Source organism: Saccostrea echinata, unplaced genomic scaffold, assembly GCF_033153115.1.
Source record: "Saccostrea echinata isolate AGI-Se365-2 ecotype Australia unplaced genomic scaffold, CSIRO_AGI_Sech_v1 ptg000009l, whole genome shotgun sequence".
NCBI lineage: Eukaryota > Metazoa > Mollusca > Bivalvia > Ostreida > Ostreidae > Saccostrea > Saccostrea echinata.
Window position 1 is genome coordinate 40,751,780 of NW_026889758.1, and position 19,160 is coordinate 40,770,939.

The 19,160-nt window shown below is 32.2% G+C and overlaps 1 protein-coding gene across 2 annotated transcripts in view; it reads left to right on the top strand.

Annotated features, from left to right (window-relative positions):
* Positions 1-18,731, top strand: part of LOC133182392 (E3 ubiquitin-protein ligase NEDD4-like) — a 33,902-nt gene extending 15,171 nt beyond the window's left edge. For both annotated transcript variants that reach the window (XM_061317223.1, XM_061317224.1), the window contains 15 exons: positions 1,400-1,516; positions 1,750-1,869; positions 2,117-2,171; positions 2,596-2,648; positions 2,821-2,886; positions 6,219-6,325; positions 6,843-6,965; positions 13,483-13,604; positions 13,992-14,062; positions 14,358-14,453; positions 14,736-14,809; positions 14,933-15,053; positions 16,086-16,193; positions 17,189-17,358; positions 17,574-18,731. In XM_061317223.1, the coding sequence (XP_061173207.1) occupies positions 1,400-1,516; positions 1,750-1,869; positions 2,117-2,171; positions 2,596-2,648; positions 2,821-2,886; positions 6,219-6,325; positions 6,843-6,965; positions 13,483-13,604; positions 13,992-14,062; positions 14,358-14,453; positions 14,736-14,809; positions 14,933-15,053; positions 16,086-16,193; positions 17,189-17,358; positions 17,574-17,676 (1,506 nt within the window). In that variant the 3' untranslated portion in view covers positions 17,677-18,731. The remainder of the gene's footprint in view (positions 1-1,399; positions 1,517-1,749; positions 1,870-2,116; positions 2,172-2,595; positions 2,649-2,820; positions 2,887-6,218; positions 6,326-6,842; positions 6,966-13,482; positions 13,605-13,991; positions 14,063-14,357; positions 14,454-14,735; positions 14,810-14,932; positions 15,054-16,085; positions 16,194-17,188; positions 17,359-17,573) is intronic.
* The last annotated feature ends 429 nt before the right edge of the window (positions 18,732-19,160 follow it).

Here is a 19,160-nt window from a genome sequence, read left to right on the forward strand (position 1 = left end):
TTTTCAAGGGGTTGGAAATTGTCAGGAATTTATCTCAGTTTTAGTCATTTTATGCTTAAGTGATATGATATTTGATAATTACCCAGATAAAATTGTGTATTGCTGGATACACTGCTTAATTTTTTTTTCAAAAATAAAACAGTGCACCGCTTGGATTGATTTATTGTAATACATTTATGTAATTGCAGAGGTAGTGTTTAGTAAACCAAATTGCTTTTCATGATTACTGTATATACTTGCCTATAAGTCAGGTTTTTTGGGTGTTAAACTTTGGTCCAAAACTCTTTATCCGACTTATAAGCGAGTTATAAAAAGATTGGTATTTCACCAGGTCAATCCCTCTAATTTAAGCTTAAAAAATACAACTGACTTATAGGTGGACTGACTTATAGGTGAGTATATACGTTAAGTAGTTAAGGAAAATTTTTGTATAGGAAGCATATAGAGGTGCTTGATCAAACTGAAAATAATTTTGATAATACATGTGTAAAAGAGTTTTTAGGTCACATGAGTCACTCAGGTAACCTATTGCTTCTTCTTCTTTAGCTTTTATATTGCAATACCTGAGCCAGTTTCAACCAAATTCAGTAGCCAGCATCTAAAAATAAATAGAAACAAATTTTTTGCATTTCATTGTCCCAGCCCCTTTTGGTCTGAGGAGCAGAGGTTGAAACCATCAAACTTTATGCAATCTTTTTTAAAATCTTATTCTCTTGCAAACTAACAAATAGTTAGTCCTCTACCAGATTCTTTGGATTCAGGCTCAGTAGCTAGCTAAGTTTGTCAGATATAGAAAAAGAAAAATGTACTACAAGTATCTTCTTTATGTATGGACATTTACATGACTAGACAGAGAGTCCTGTAACAAAATTATACAATTCATGTTCCCTAGATTCTGAGTTTGAACCCAGGGTGAAGTGTAGTTAGTCATATGTTAAAAATACATTAGAATTTTGAAATTTGTTTTTCTTTATTCATGGACATCAAATATAAAAACTATATGATTATAATGACATATATAAATATCATGTTATTTATCAGCAAAATGGAGTTCATGACTTTGAAGTTTTATTTGAAACACAATGTGTCTTGACTGGTTTTCAAGGTATATGAATTTTTAAAACTGAATGATTTTGTTGATTTGTTTTAGATAAGTTGTACTGTACATACATTACATATTTTCCATATACTCTGTCCATTTATATACATGATAGTTTGATGTTCATGACAACTAAACCATATGTAGTACCAGTAGTATGAAATGTGTAAAAGTTGCATTGTCCATGCAGCTATTTATCCAAGTAATTGTTTATACATATGGTTACATGTACTTTGTGAATGTAATTTATATCAGTGATTTTTTTAATCAACATAATTTTCACTTATAAATTTTTTTCAGGCTCATGCAGCTAGTGCAGAAAGCAATGAGGAGCCCCTCCCCGCTGGCTGGGGTATGAGTGTAGCACCCAGTGGACGGGTGTTCTTTATCAATCACAACAACAGAGTGACCACATGGGTAAAACTAATCTAAGTACTCTTTATTTGAAACTAAATAACATTTCAGTATAGTCTTTCTTTGTATTGGGTTTGAACATGTTGAAAGCTTATTTCTGCTTGCTGATTGACAATTGCCATTATCTGTTTTACTGTTATATCTACATTGTGGTTTTGAGAATTTGTTAGAAGCTGATACCTATGAACAATATCAAGGATGACAATATTTAAACACAGTGTCATTGTTTTATGCAGGAAGACCCCAGAAAATCCCAGAATCAGAGAGCCAGTGTACGAGGTACTGCTGATACACCAGCCCTCGTCAGGAGGAGTTCCTCCAATGAGGATCTTCTACAGAATCTAGGTCCCCTACCTGTAAGTATTTCTCAGAATCCAAACTTCATTCCTGACATTTAAAGGTGCCCAGAATGTAAGAGGTCTTTTACGTACAGAATTAAGGGCTTCTGTCTGTCAGGAAAAAGCAGAAGCAAAGACAAATATGCTGTAGAAATTCAGTGATACAGAATTATAAAGAATAGGCGATTTTACGGATTTACTGAGAGTATGTACAATTATATTGTAAAATTGCACTTGAATGAAATCGTCTATTTTTATTTGACAGCCTGGTTGGGAAGAAAGGACTCATATGGATGGACGAGTTTTCTATATCAACCACAGTATGTTATATGATAATGAAGCATGTTATATTACATTTTTCTTATGTAGAATCTGTTAGAGCTGTAATGTTCCTTATAAATTTAAGTGTAGAAGTGCATGCATACTTAAGGGTTAATTTATTGATGTGCATGCATGTAATCTCTGTGTTAGTAACTTAGTATACAGAAGTTTTGATTTGGTTGAAGTAAATAGTAGTATTTACAAAAATAGACTTTTACGTGATAATATACTCCATAGGCATGGAAATTACAATGCACCAGGGTACTTCTGTTTGATTTCCATGTCTGTGTAGCATGTTGTCATATCTCTGTTTTGGGGCAATCTACCCCAAATCGGTCTTTATTTATAAGGATGATTTTTTTTTAAAAATGTGTAATTGTGGAAATTTAGCAGATAATAATGATATATTGATATTTATCTTAGATAACAAAACAACACAGTGGGATGATCCAAGGTTACGACAGCTTGGTGGTCCTGTAAGTCTCAATTGCAACAATAAGTATCTATCACTTCCAACAATCAGTCAATATTTATCCATAGCAAAATAACAAAACGAAGATATTCATTGCTTAAGAATACTCATGATACTCATGTGATCAAGTCTGTGAGCCTATGCTCTTTGTGTCATCTACTTTCTGTTTATTGTAGGCTGTGCCATATTCGCGAGACTACAAGAGAAAATATGACTACTTCAGGTCCAAGTTACGAAAACCTGTAAGTTGTTAATTAATTTTACAGAGCTTGGTGTTAAAATTTTGGATGTAGTATCAGTCAGTAAAATATAAGCCAATAGTCATCTAAAAACAGACATTTGGATTTCTTAGTTTTAGGGGGGAAAAAAGACAATGATAAACAGTTAAGCCATTTTAGTTACATTAGCATTTCTAATTAACTGATGTTAACACTGCATAATGAGTTTACTGGCTCATAATATCATATCCATTGTACAAAGCTGTATCAATGAAAGCACTAATGAATACTTTTATGTTGTTATTTGATGAGAGTTGAGAAAATTATCAATTTAGAACATAGAAATCCAGAGGTGCAAGCACGTACCTTTGTGTTTTTCTTCAATGGCCAGAGTCTGAAGCTGTGCTTCAGATTACATGTCAGACACGTAAAACAGATCCGTAGATCTATAACTCTATAAATTTAAATATAGATGAAGTAACTGATTCAAATGGGATTTGGATTTATCTTCCTTGTTTTTGGATGTGACTCTATAGTTTTGTTATTATAATTGGTAGAATTCTCAATTCCCTCAGGTGAGTTGAGCCTTACACTAATGTCTTGTTGCTGCAGTCTTGTTGCTTCTTTTGAAAAGCACATTCTTTCACATCTGTTCACGGACTAAAGGACAAAGTGACAAAATTGTTCCATTTTGAATGTAGAATTTACTGACCACAAGCTTGCTCCAAAACAATATTCACATATTGATTGATATTATAATCATACACATTATATCAAAAGATAGAGCTGGGGCAGACCTGTGCTCCATTACTTTTAATCAAATTATCGATGTAAAATACACTTTTTTCTCTGGAAATCATTAGAATTTTGAATTTACATCATATTGTTGACATCTTGATGTCATGGCCGATAATAATAGATAATGCTGTCAAATATTCAGATACCCCCTGGTTTAGAACATAACTATAGATTTCTCTATCGAAGTTTGATATTTGGGGCAGATATTGGTCATTACAGAATGTAGTCATTTGTTCAAATGAGGGGCCACGCCCTCTTTGAAGGGAAGTTAATTAAGAGATAATCAAGAAATAGTAAAAAATGGGTGTGGTCATTTAAAAAGCTGATGAAGAACCACTGGGCCAGAAAATATGAAACTTACATATGAGTTTCTCTTATACGTGACATATCTTAGATTCATATTTGTTCATATGTCCTTCTCCTCGGGTTAGGTTAGGGCTAAAACTGAGGATAAAATTTTACATAAGCGTATAGGCAAAAAAAAAAAATCTTCTCCACAACAGCAAGACCATGTTAAACAAATTGATATTGAAGCATTCCGGGGTTGTATGGATTCCAGTTCGTTTAAGTCATAACCATTTGGTACTAGGATGGGGTCATAATGTGGGGTTTAGCATTAAAATTTTTGACATTAAATTAATTTTCACTCGTGCATAACCCGAGAAGACCTTTTTAAATGCACTATGATTTTTGACCTCATGATCTTGATGTTAAAGTTTGACCTACTTGTTTAATTTTCATCATAGCTTTTGTACATGAAGAGACAGGGCTTTCATATTTTTACATGTACATTACCTGTGATGAAACCTTTCCAAATGTGTTTTTGACTTCATGACTTGACTTTGAGGTTTGACATGGTTTTCAGAAACTTAAAACTTTTGCACCAGAACATACTGTATTACAAAAGTTTAACACCTTTTTTGTATGAAGGACAGATGAGATAGTTACGATATGCCGTAAATCAGCCAATAAGACCCAAAAGTGGGGGACCAAAATTTTCTGAATTTGCTTGTTCATGAGAAGAAAGAGAAAGAAATATTATAAAATTGAAATATTATAATATAAATGTTGTAAAACAAGTATTTGTAAAAATAATGGTAATAATAATAACATTACTTCTGTGTTAATTAATCTATAATTTGTTGGCATTCATTGCTTAACATTGCATAGTAAGACTTGATTTTTGCATACATTTTGAATACTAACAAAAGTCATAATTTTCACAACATTAATTTTAATAACTTTCCAGGTCCCCTCCCACTAAATATCATTTTTAAAATGTGTTGGTCAGTGTGAAAATTTTAGTGGCATGGTATTTACTCTGAAAATAAAAGGACAATTTGTGCATAAGAATTTTGCAATTGAATGAGTTTAGGATAAGGTACAATGAGTAATAATTACACCTTGACTTTTTTTCTTCAACTTTATCCTTCATGGTTGCATACTAACTAGCAATTTCAATATTAGAAGTTCTAATAAACATTAAGCTGTATCAATGACAAAGGTGGGTTTTTTTATCTATTTTATTAAAAAAAAATTGTTGTTGCAATTTTACTTTGGGTATTTTTTGAAATCGAACTGCAAATATTTTTAAACATTTAGATGAAAAATTTCCAGAGTAAGATGTCAGTAATTACTGCTGTATAAAATGTCCATCATGTTTCCATTACAAGTTTGTTATACCTCCCCCCCCCCCCCCCCCCTACAAACGAAGTTTGGGGGGTATATAGGAATCACCTTGTCCATCTGTACATGCATTCTTGTTGGGGCTATAACTTTGTAATGGAGAATGAATCATTGGAAGCTCATACTTGGTACAAAGATTGCTTATGACCCGAGGGTGCAAATTCAAGGTCACTGGCAGAAAAAGTATAAAATTCTTGTCTGGGTTGTATCTCTGTTATAGAGAATTAGTGGAAGCTCACACTTTGTACAGAGATTGTTTATGACATGAGGGTGTGTCATAACCTTGACCCAAGATCATTGTGGCAATTTCAAGGTCACTGGTACATGTATAAAAGTGTAAAATTCATGACAGGTTAACCTACTTTTCAATATTTCATATACAGTGCAACCTCTGATCAAATGTGAAAATATATAATGATAGAACTGTTTTTGAAGATTGTAAAACAAGTTTTAATTTTTTGGATTGAGGGGTGTGCTCATATTTTAATTCTTTGATGAAGATGCTCAAATACACCTAATACTGCCAAATTCAAGAACATTTCAATTTCACAAACCCTGTACTCCCAATACCTGAACTCTCAAGGAAACTTTGTCATTGGAAATTAAAGCACAAGCTTCTACTTTCTATTGGTCTTAGAAATGGGACAGAGGGTGATAGTAAATTAATTTCATAAGGACAGGGCCATTTTATATGTAAAGTGAACCTAGCTATTTCATAGCTTTATATATAGGTCTGCTCCCACATACTATTGCAATGGCAGTTTTAGAAAATTTGATCTTAAATCTTAGATGTTTTGTTGTAAAGGAATGAAATGTAACATACAGGCAAGTAGAATGATTGCACTTAAAATATGTTAATATTTTTCTTGCAGAATAATATTCCTAATAAAGTGGATATCAAAGTGTCGAGGGACCGCATACTGGAGGATTCTTATAGAGCCATCATGTCACTAAAGAAAACAGATGTACTCAAAGCAAGGTAGATAAGAATAACTAATTGTACTTAAAGTAAGGTAGACAAGAATAACTAAATGTACTCAAAGCAAGGTAGACAAGAATAACTAACTGTAAGTAAGGTAGACAAGAATAACTAAATGTACTCAAAGCAAGGTAGACAAGAGTAAATGATTGTACCTTTTATTAGCAATAAAAATTAAAAATTGAAGGGGGGATTAGATTTAATTGAAGTAAATATTATTATCCTTTCATGAATATTTAAATGACAGAACATAATTTCATTCAAAAATTAATTTCAAAAAATTTAGACTTTGAACATTTCAGGAAACATATTGAAGATGTATAAGTACTAGTGATTAAACTTTTATTGAACTGTACATATGATAATTAGAGGCTGCTTTTATATGATATGACACTTACTGAATTATATAACCTTTTGTATACCTTTTTATGAAAGTGGTATTGAATTGTATAACTTAAAAATGTTAATGTTCAATACAGCAATGCTGTACTATCTTACTGACACTGTTTCATTGCAGGTTGTGGATAGAATTTGATGGGGAGGTGGGGCTGGATTATGGGGGTGTGGCCAGAGAGTGGTTTTTCCTGCTGTCTAAAGAAATGTTTAACCCTTACTATGGCCTCTTTGAATATTCTGCCACGTAAGTGTTAGTTTACTAAAATGATAATCTACTGAGTACACATGTACCAGTGCTTCATAGTATATTTATTGGTGAATATACATTTCTTAAAATTTTTATTTCACTCAAAATGTTTCCATTAACCTTTTTCCTCTGCAGATAAAGAACTAGGTTCACTTTATCCATAAAATGGCCCTGTCCTTATACCAATTAACTGACCAAGTCCTAATATCCCATTTCAAACATCAATATAAATCAGAGACTTAGTGCTTTCATTTTCTATAAAAAAGTTTCTTCTGAGAGTCCAGGTATAGAAATACAGGCTTTGTGAAATTGAAGTGTTTTTGAAATTTGATGAAAATGCATGTTTTTGAGTACCTTCAATAAAGAATTTAAATATGTGCCCACCCCTCGATCCAAAAAATAAAACATGGATTATAATGTTCTAAAACGGTTTTTTCATTAGATAATTGAACATATTGGATTGGAGGTTAAGGGGTATGCAAAAATATTGAAAAGAGCCTGATTTTTGGCTATTTTTTAAGATAATTTTAAGATAATTTAAGGATTTGAGGAAAATGACACAATTAATGACATCACAATACAAGGACTTACGAGAAAATTACGTTATTTTTTAAAGATATGCACTCACCAAGGGTCCAAGTGTAATTCATTGTATGTTCTACTAAAACTGAACAGTTTTGATTTGTCGGAAATTCACAGGGCCAAAAAAGGCCCTAAGTGAACCTTGTTCTTTATGCTTTGTTCTTGAAAAATGAAAAGAACTCGACCCACAATATGCCTTATTTGGCCTATTAAATATGAAAAAATTGAAGTGGGCTTTATAATATATGTTTTTGATAATTCTCACCCTAGAACATTAACACATTTCACATGTGCAACATTTCCGTCAAAACCGGATGTTTATTATGACAAACTAAATTCTAAACCTCACCGTGGTTCGAGGTTTTCCGGGAAAATGCCAAAATTTTACACATTTAATCGTGATTTACACATAGAGCACACTCGTTAACGCAAAATATTAAAACAGAATAATAACTATTCCAATGAAAATATTTTGCGGTAACGAGTGTGCTCATGTTGAAAAAAAATAAAATAAAATTTCAGTGCGTGTGAAAAATGCTATGGCCACGATCCATCATATGTGTCTTCGTGTTTTTCACAAACTTATAGGATCGTTTCAAGAGATGTATAATATTGATAATGTAAGTGGAAACACACTCGTATCCCACATGTAAAAAAAATGTTAAATGAGGCGTCATTAGGCATGTCTGATGATTGGAATATATACTGGTTTCTAAAAAGCGTTAAAAGTGCCCATTTATCAACAGGTTTTCCCTCAAAGTTAGATGGGGTCACAGGCAAGAACACCTTTCTTACTTACTATATGTATAAATGGCACGAACACAAATTTTTATGTCAATTATAAGTGTTGTTCGTGCTTGTGACACATACGAAATTTGACAATACTTTTGAATTTTGGTGTTTTCAAGAATCCGGTAAATTCCTAATGGGTGGGTCATATTTAATAAAGATCTATAGATAACACATAAGGCGAAAGAAAAACAGTTGTTTGTTCGTTTCTAAGATACTAAATGTGATAAAGAATCTAAAAAATTACATTTTCTGAAATCAAATTTGGAAAAAAGCATGGGTTTATCTTATGATCATGTATGCTGTACATACATGTATGTACATGACATTACTCGTTATATACATCATTTTTGACGTCATAGAAGAGGAAAAAAAATCAAATGCTTTTAATGGACCTAGTTTTCTGTCGTTTAGATAATTTATGCATTTAATTAGAAACGGGAAAATTATCTAAAAAAAAAGATATCATTAGAAATTTAGATATTTCATTGAGATAATTATCAGACATATCTCTGTAAACTGGATCCAAATAAAGAACTCATGTGCTGATCCGTCAAATGCACATGTCAGGGCTTTAACGAATCCCCATGTCGGTACATACAATATTTATATCTACATGTAGTGCTCAGCAAATAATCTTTATTTTTGTACTACATGTCAATCATTTCATTAAAAAGAAGCCCGCGTAGATAATTCTTATGCTCCTGCATAAAAGCGTGAAAAGTACAGGAAGCAAATTCAGTTGGGGGGGGGGGGGGGCACAGCCATACATTTTCAGTCGGCAGTTGAGGGGGCACTACCAAAAATTTCCTGACAAGCAAAAAAAAGGTCATCAGACGTTTTTATTTAGAGGGCACAAGCATATAGTATCTATGTTTACTATATTTATCTATATACATGTCGGCAAAATTATTGGTTTCCAGAAACAAGATGCACATTTTAAATATATGACCCTTGACATTGTTTATTAAAAGGAGTGAGTTGAAGTGCAGGTAGGATGTCAAGTTAAAAAATAAATGAAAAGCAAAAAAAAAAAAAAAGAAAGAAAGAAAAGAAAAAAAAAGAAAAAAAAAAAGAAAAAAGAAAAAGATTTGACAGAAAGAAGAAAAGGGGAATTGAAATATGTTTCAAAAAATTCAGAATTATTTAATCGCTACTACGTTATAATATAAATAACAAGTAAAATGTGTACATGTAAACTACTTGTGTATGAATTGTTTTTGTCAAGTTTTCTCGACCAGCACCTCCCTTTTACAAATAATTGTACACTGATAAAAAACTTAAGCACAATATACATGTAATACGAAAGGGAGGGGGCATTTCTCTTAGAAGAGACTTTCATTCCAGTGCCAGTTTCCGGCTTTCATGATTGAACCACTTAAGAATTTTTTTAAAAAAATATACATGTAAGAGTCAATGATAGATCCGTGAATACCAACGCCAAAAAATCTACCCCCATGTTTTGTTGACAAGGAAAATAAACCAGTTAGAACACGAAAAACCTAATCGGGGGATTTTGTTGGGACACTTCTCATTGACAAGTTTTCTTTCGTATATATACACGACTCTTCTTACCAACTCCAGTGAACTTCTGTATCCTTTGGATGGTGGTGGGAAAAGGGGGGGGGGGTCTATTTCTTCCTTTACATTTGATATCAGAATTTAGCTGGATCCGCTACTGTTGTTTCCTGCTACTTCAGGATGAGAAGGGGGTGGGGTTTGCTTTGACATAAATTATAAGAGCATTACATGTAATTATATCAACATTAATTTGAAGCATAGGAATTACCTAAAACTAAAAATCTACTGGAAACAGGGAGAAAGGGTGTTTGTCAATAATTCTATGTGCTAAAAGGTCAATGTCCTATAGAATATATATAAAACAACCTTGGAAATATTTTCTTGAACGCATGTCAAACTATTTTGCCACACTGAAATAAAATTTTGTATGTGCCCCCACCCCCTTATTTCTGCTACTGCTTACTACAGCAATATTCTCTATTTCAAGAATAATAGAGAACATTTTACCCTTTCCTCTTATGCTGTCTTTCGTAAGGCCTTATTAGCAAGAACTTGTTCGTATAAAATCAATCTTACGCTGAGTATTTGAAAAATATTAATGCCTGTATATATGTATCTCATTTACTTTCTTGACGTGTATTTACGAGCATTACATACGCAATATATACACATGAAAATCATAATGTGAAAATGAAATTGAAAGTAGTGAATGTTAAGCAACATACTAAATTTATTACATTTATAGGTCAATAGATAATGATAAGTTTTGAGAAGAAAAACAGAAACATCATTTATTTATCTCCACGTTACAACACGCCACGAATCCCTGTCCTGCATACACGTATTATTTTCGGGAATAAAATATGGCCCTTATAGCGATTGGCTGGTTCGCAAAGACAAATATCCACGATCTTGGGTTGCATGCGAATCTCGCGGATATTTCTTGCATGCGTATTCATGAAAGTTGTTTTACAGTATAGATGTAAGAATTTATCTTGATGTTACTTGTACTTTCCTTGTTTATATACATTCAAAATTATCATCAAGTATAACACAAATTTCTATTTTTATTTATTTCTTCCAGTAAATATATACATGTATTTCGAATATCAAATAAGGTAATACCTATATTTATATTTCAGTTGATATATACTCTGTTTATTCTCTGAATATGGGGAATTCTCGTGAATTCAACTAAGTCCAGTGGCGGATCCAGGAATTTCACAACAGGGGGAGAGTAGAAAGCGGGGGGGGGGGGGGGGGGGGGGGGTCGGGGGGGTCAGGGGGGCTGTATTGAAGCCCCAGTGGGTCCAGGGCAAAGCCCTGATGGGGGTCCGGGGGGCGAAGTCCCCTTAATCTGACGAATTCTTACAAATAAGAGGTGTTTTTCCTCTATTTTAGGATGATGAACATATAAGTTCTACATACAAAAATTTCCAACGGGGGAGGGGAGGGGGGTACGCCCGGCGCGCCGGCGCTGGATATGCTTTTGAAGTCAATAGCATAGATCTTCAATTTTTAAGTATACTTATATTTGTTTTTAGGTCATCTTCTTTTTAATATGATTCATTTTTTCCATAAAATTTTGCATTAAAAATAACAAGTTTTGAATGAATTCTGTATTTTACGAAACTTGTTTCAGTTTCTCTATTACATGAACGAAAACGATGAGACGTTCAATTTATTGTTACAAATGTTTAGAAAGTACGTCCTTTTAACTTCCGTTGACTATTTCTTCTCTGATCATTTATTTAGATATAGATTTTTAAAAATTTCAAATATTTACTTTTTCATCGATCTAAAACTACCACAGTTGAAGTCATTTTCCATAGAAAACTTTTTTTTTCAATTCTATCCAGTCAGAATTGACTGGTATATCAAACGAACACCTTCATCTGCTTTTTTAAATTATGATTGTAAATTAAATGATGTTGATTATATCAGTATCTATCGCTAATTATTTAATTTCAAGACCTATATTTATATGGGTACATTGTAATCGCAAACTTTAAATAAGTCATTTCTATCGCTCTTTGATGCGACGTTATATTACAAAAAATGACGTTCCTATTGCATTTTTCTATCAAAACACTGTCATATTGCAATTTCTATTTTTCAAAAAGTATAATAGATATCAAAAAAAGGAAAACGGTTATGAAAAGCTAAAAATCTACATTATCTATAACAAACATCACATTAATTTTTGAGAAGAGGCCATTTTTGATGGTTCGTGGACTTTGCTCTTTATGCCAATTCCTGCTTAAATATATTCAGGGACATACCGTATAAGTCGAATTTTTAGTGAGACACAAATTTAGCGATTTTTCCATAAAAATTGGAATGCATTTTTAGCAAGAAGTAATTTTAGCAATTTTATAATGTTCAGAGAAAAAGCTTTTATAACAATCGATATAGAATGAATTGTTAGCAATATTTAATTTTAGCAATATCAAAACCCTCGCTAATGATGCCAAAATTAAACCCTTGCTAAAAATTCTGCTTATATGGTAATAATAATATAGGCAACTCCTTTAGCATCATGTTTATTTTCCTAAAACATCACTCACTACCTTTCATGTTTATAAAATTATGTTCATTTTCAGTAAAATGTTTGGTGTATGATACATGTAATCTGTTCTTCTTGTTTAAGGGGATAGAATTTTTAATGAATTTTAAATCATACATTGTAATATAATTTAAGTAAACAATCACCAAAATTTGGGAAAATCTTAGAAATACAGCTGATCAGGGGCATGTGCTGATTTTGAAAATAAAACCTAATAATATTTGTTTGTTTTACATTGAATTCTACTGGTCAACAACTATGATACAGAAAACTTTTCGATGGGCATTTCTCATGCAAATGAAGAAAACTGTACAGTAACTTCAATACAGTCACTAAAAAAAATCTCAAAAAAAACCCCCAAAAAAAACAAATCAATATTCTAAACAAAAGTGAGGAAATAGTATTTAAGTAAAACATATCATCTTAACAGAGAATAATCCTGCAATTGTGTGTTTTATACAATAATACTGTCATTCACTTACCAGCATGTTTACTACATTCAGAATTTCAGTCATGACTAGTTATATTTTGTCAACATTTCAACTTGCAGTAGATTATCTATTGGTTCAAAATAATACCCCCGGTACCTAAATATTTTTATTTAGTGAGATCATAGGAAAGGTCATGTCACAAGTCATTTAGAATACTTGTTTCCTATTGTATGAGAGATACAGGGCGGGGTGCAGCTCAAGCTAGGGCTCTTGCCTTAAGCTCCGCCCTGTATCTCTCATACAGAAGAGAACTTGTAATCTAGATACATGTATTACTAAGATAAGGAGTGCATTGACATATTTTAACTAATTTTTTTATCCATATATAAAGGTTTTGTTCTGCTGTTTGATAATATTAGAGAAGTATTAAAATAAAATTGACATAAAAAAACCCATCTCTTATGAGATATCTCGAGACTTGTGAGAGTTGGCTATCCCATTAGTATATAGGTCTCTAATATATTAATTTACTAATTCTCTTTAGTGCTAAATGCTGAATACTATGCACAAAGTATTGGAATAAAACCAGAACAAGTTATCTAATTTTATCTTTTATTGATTTCAGGGATAACTACACTCTTCAGATTAATCCTTTGTCTGGATTGGCCAATGATGATCATTTGTCATACTTTGAATTCATTGGTCGAGTGGCAGGGATGGCGGTTTTCCACGGGAAACTGTTAGATGGTAAGGATGGCCTGCTGTTGTCCATGTATGAAAACATATATGTAATTCCTCTTGCACAATTTTCTGAGGTTATATACAGTGACGTATGCAATACATGTACATTTCTTGTTTTTGTGTTTGTCAATTAAGCTTATCACTGGAAGTGATTTTTAAAATCGTTATTTTCAAAAATTTTGAACTGTTTTGAGTAGAGACTTAAATAATGATGTGCATTGTACATGTACATTTACTGTGTGTTTAGATTTCACAATACAAAATTTGTAATACAGTTAATGGGTGTTTTTATGGTTGTAGAGGGAAAGGGAGGGGCTGAGGTTGTAAAATCATGTTTATCTGTCGCAAAATATACCAATTTAAAATAATTTTTTTTTATATGCAATATTTCAGGATTTTTTATTCGTCCATTCTATAAGATGATGTTGGAGAAGCAGATAGCTTTAGCCGACATGGAACCTGTGGTAAGACGTAGATACAGACAGCAGGGAACACTTCGTATGAGAATACTCTCAACAGGCTGAAGTCTGTGATTTTTGTTAAATTCCTCTATTTGGAAATATTTTATAAAAACTGTAAGGAAATCAGTTCTTGAAAAATTACAACCCTTGTTTCTTTACAAGCACTTGAAAGGTTTTTTAACACGATTGCACAAAAATAAATAGCTTCTATGATCTTTGATATGAACTTTTGCACAATGTTAGCTGTTTCTTTGATGTTTACTGTAATAAATTTGGCTTTGTGTTAATATAACCACAGGACTCTGAGTACTACAATTCACTGGTATGGATAATGGAGAATGATCCAGTAGATTTGGATCTGACATTTTCTGTGGAAGAGGACTACTTTGGAGAGGTATGTATCTTACATTATTTTTCTACAACAGGCTTCTGTAATTGAAGATTATCTGATTTAGAAATACACTGTAGAATTGATTATAGATTAAAATGCATCATGTACAGATTTACATATACATGTACATTGTACAAATCCCAATTAATTTAATTTAATAGCCCCTACCAATACTAGTATGTTTTTTTCAGTACGAATGTGTAAAATGTTGATTTTCACATTATATAATCTTGATGTCACTGGATGCTTAATAACAATACTATCTGTCCTTGTTATTCTTTTCAGATCACATCTAGGGAACTGAAGCCTGGAGGATCAAACATTATTGTCACAGAAGATAACAAAAATGAGTACATCAAGTAAGGTCAAAATCTATCATTCAAAAAAAAATCCCCAAAACAACCAATCCATTCTGTTCATCTGCAGAAAGAGTGCTGTGTGATATTGTATTTAATTTTAAATTGTATGTTATGTCTTAACAGTCTAGTAATCCAATGGCGCTTTATGTCCAGAATTGAAGCTCAGATGAAGGCATTCATGAGAGGTTTTGCCTGTTTAGTGCCATTAGAAATGATCAAAATATTCGATGAAAATGAGTTGGAGGTAAGTGCAATAATTTTTTTCATGAACATTTGTTTTTCAAATTTAATACATATACATGTACGGTATGTGGTTACTCTGTACTATTTACTGTGCATTTTATTAATTTTTTTATAAGATGTGAAACAAACTGAGATTAAATGAAGGCAGTCATTTTCAATATTATACTTTCATGTAAATTAGTTGAATCTGATTCGTCGAGAAACATTTGTTAAAAAACACTATTACCCACTGAATGATGAAGCCATGCCCTCCAGCATAGCAACAGTCAACATTGCTTGACGATGGGTGATATTCCAATAAATAGTGACTGTGCAGAATTAATGTGCGCAAGGTTCACTGTTATATGTATTTATATAAAGCATTCAGTATAATATAATAAATATTGCATGCAGTTGAGTGTAACATTGAAAATTTTCACCCCAAGAAAACCATTGTCAACCGAGGCGCATGTTACGCTCAGCTACATGCAATATTTTAAACAATAAATTGCTTTCTTTGGTTGTTAGTACGGGAATTAATGTCGCAGCTGTTGCAGAAAAAATACATAACCCGCATAAGCGGGTTATGTGAATTTTTTTCTGCAATAGCTGCGACGTTAATTCCCATACTAACAAACAAAGAAAGACATTTTATTGTTTATATTTATATCTTAATAAAAAACATGCAAAGTAGATTAAATATGTTAAATATTGTATTATAGATGTTAATGTCATTGTATGCATAATTGATGGAACAGCCGTTGCTTAAGAAATATGTGCAGGTGGCTTGTTTAGTGTTGTTTACTGACTGATTAATGGCAATGGTTTTTATAAGAAATAAAGGAAATAATATTCAGTGGATGTAAATATTATATAATACTTACCAATTTTAGAAGATGAATGCATATTTTTATAATCTTGTCAGAATGGTCATTTAAAGATCTATGCTTGTGTTTTCATTACAAGTCGGTTGAGTAACCATATCTAAAATGAAATATTCTACTAATAAACACATTGCAGTAAATTTTACAGGGAATACTTGGCTATTTTTCAGCTGTTAATGTGTGGCCTTCAGGATATTGACGTCAACGACTGGAAGGAGCATTCTGCCTACAAAGGAGAATATAATCCAAACCACCCAGTTATAATTAACTTCTGGAAGGTATGGAAGCCATGCTCAAACTGAAAAAAAAAATTATTTATTTTTGTACTTGTGCAGAATTAACATACATAGTGCTCCACATCTCAGGTGAAATTGCTGTGTAGTAATATTCTTGTCCTTCAATTTGGCAACACTTTTACTTGACACAATAACTGCAGTCCCTTTAATATAATGACTTCACATTGCTTATGGTGGTAGATACTGTAGATCACTAAATTTTCGCGACACCTTATTTTCGCGAGATAGTCATTGACTCTTTATTAGCGAGACATAATTTTCAAGAATTATTGTTATTCCTCTATATAATCTTAAGGAATACTATTATATGCGAGAATGAAATTTTCGCGAGCTCACTGTCTCGCGAAAATAAAGTTCTCGCGAATAAAAAGTGATTTACAGTAATAGTAAATTGATGACACCTGTAGATTTTATGCTGTCTTAATAAAAATTCAAGGTCAAGACTATTGATGGGGGCTCATGTTAATGTGACACAGTAATAAAATTTTATTTTTCAACTTGGTGACTTCAAATGCACTATAAAATTGGAGAATGGATAAAGGAAGACACCTAGAGATATTCAGTCAATTATGGTCAAAATTTAGTTGATCTGTATTTGAACTGTATTATGTGTTGATATGACTTGACTTTTGAGTAAATCATATAACTTCATATTCACTACACTGAAGAAATACACCGTCTTTTGTACTATACAGTCACTTAATCAAAATTCAAAGTTATTGATATGTACATGTATGTGATACAGTATCTGAAGTTGTGTAATCTTATGACTTCAAAGAAAAGGTAGAGAATTGTTACAGGAGGACACTACATATTTTTAACCTAGTTTGATTGTACATCAAGGTCAAATAGTGAAGATAATTAATATGAGTGAGTCACAGAGGCATGTGACTTAATATGTTTTCTATCTATACAGCAGCGAAGGAAAAACATAACTTTTTTCTGGTATTTAGTGTTGGCATGCTTCTTTTCTGCAGGCTGTATATTCATTGAATAATGAAATGAGAGCTCGACTTCTACAATTTGTGACGGGCACATCTCGAGTTCCGATGAATGGATTTAGGGCGCTTTATGGAAGCAATGGACCACAGCTCTTTACCATAGAGAAATGGGGCAATATCAACCAGTTCCCCAGAGCCCATACCTGGTAATTTCTTGTTTAATGTTGATTAATAATATTCTACATGTAGTTGTAAAATCTTCAGGTTTTATTTGTAAAAAACAATACGTGTATATTTGTACAAAGCTGCAACAGAATTAAATCCATCATTTAGTTCTTGTACCTCTCTGAGATGTTAAGATATATTTTTCTGCAAAATCTTATTTTAATTTGTGTTGAAACAATTTTTATAATTTTCCTAGTTTCAATCGCTTGGACCTGCCTCCATATACAGACTACCATGACTTGAGAAAGAAGCTTTTGATTGCTGTGGAGAATACCCAAGGATTTGAGGGTGTGGATTAGATTTACACTGTAATCCATAGTGTCTCAGTGACTATGTTTTGATCAGTATGCAAGGTGAATAGTCAAATAACTTCATGAGGAGGGCATTAATTTTCCTCTGATACATATACATATAGGTCAGAGACACAGGACTAGATCTTATAAACTTTTTATTCTGTGATCAGACTTGTGCAATCTATTTTCTATTTTCCTATGGAAAAGTGCTCCAATAACAGATCAGTTAACTCTAAGAGGCTTTTAACTCGGCTACAGATGTAAATTTATGTACATGTATATATTCATGTCAGCGGACAGATAATGGTACTTAATTGAAGTATGTTGTGTTATAGACAGAAATGCTTGAAATGTCTATTATTACTATTTTAGCAACTATTTCCATGTAGAGTTCTGTCCATGCTTTCACTGTGATGCTTAACAGTGGTACATGTACATTATTTGGAATTTGTTCTCTCAATGATTTTTTTTGTGAAATTGAACCAGTTTTATTAATGGACTGATTTATGTTTTCTTTGCTTTTTTAATCTAAGTGTTAAGAAAATGTTTCTTTGGCATGTCAAAGAAAATCCATGGAAAGAATTGTTAAGGTCAGACAATACGTTCCTCAAATGTCTGTTTTGTATTCCTTCGAATTATGTGGAAAATATTCAAAATCTTAATTACCTTCTGATTTCTAAACTGGTTTCTAATTGTCTTTTAAAAAATGAAACAACAAAAAATGTGTTATTGGCTAATTAAGTTTTTTTCCAAAAGGATTTTATAGGAAAAACATCCTCTGGTATCTTGCACAAATGCCTGGTAAGGTACCTCAATTTTTTGCGAGTAAACGTGTTAAAGTTGCAATACTTCAATGACAAAATCTTAGAAAAAATTTTATATTATTGAGGAACGTATCGTCTGTCCTTAAATACAGGTACATGTATTACTGGCAATGTGAAGTGGTGAAGGTGGCATTTGAATATCCAGTGAATTTACTTTTTTGTGAGTTTTATAAAACCATGGATTACTTGTATCGAGGAAAATAGACAACCACAGAAATTACCACTTTTATATTGGGGGGGGGGGGGGGGGGGGGGGAGTTTTTTCTTAGCCAAAAATTTTTAACTTCATTTTGTTTCTGGTATTTGTTAATCAATGGACCATGCTTAATAAGTAAACTTTAGCAAATACAAAGATTCTGGATTAACTGTGTAGAGTCAGTAAATTTTGGAATCAAGAAAAAATTCCAGCAAGATAATATAGGCCTGACAGTGTATGGTGCAAATCTCTCATTATGATCATGAATTATATAGTATTCATTGCAATATATTTTTTTCCTTTCCTTTTTGTTTTAATAAACCCCTGCTATTGTATTCTTTATGTATAAGCTATTAAAACTTACATTTAGTCACTACATGTGTACAAAAACAATCATTGATTTCATTGATGAAATAGTTATGTTCACTTTTTCACGGATTAAACTACAGTATGTGTGTGTATTGAAAATA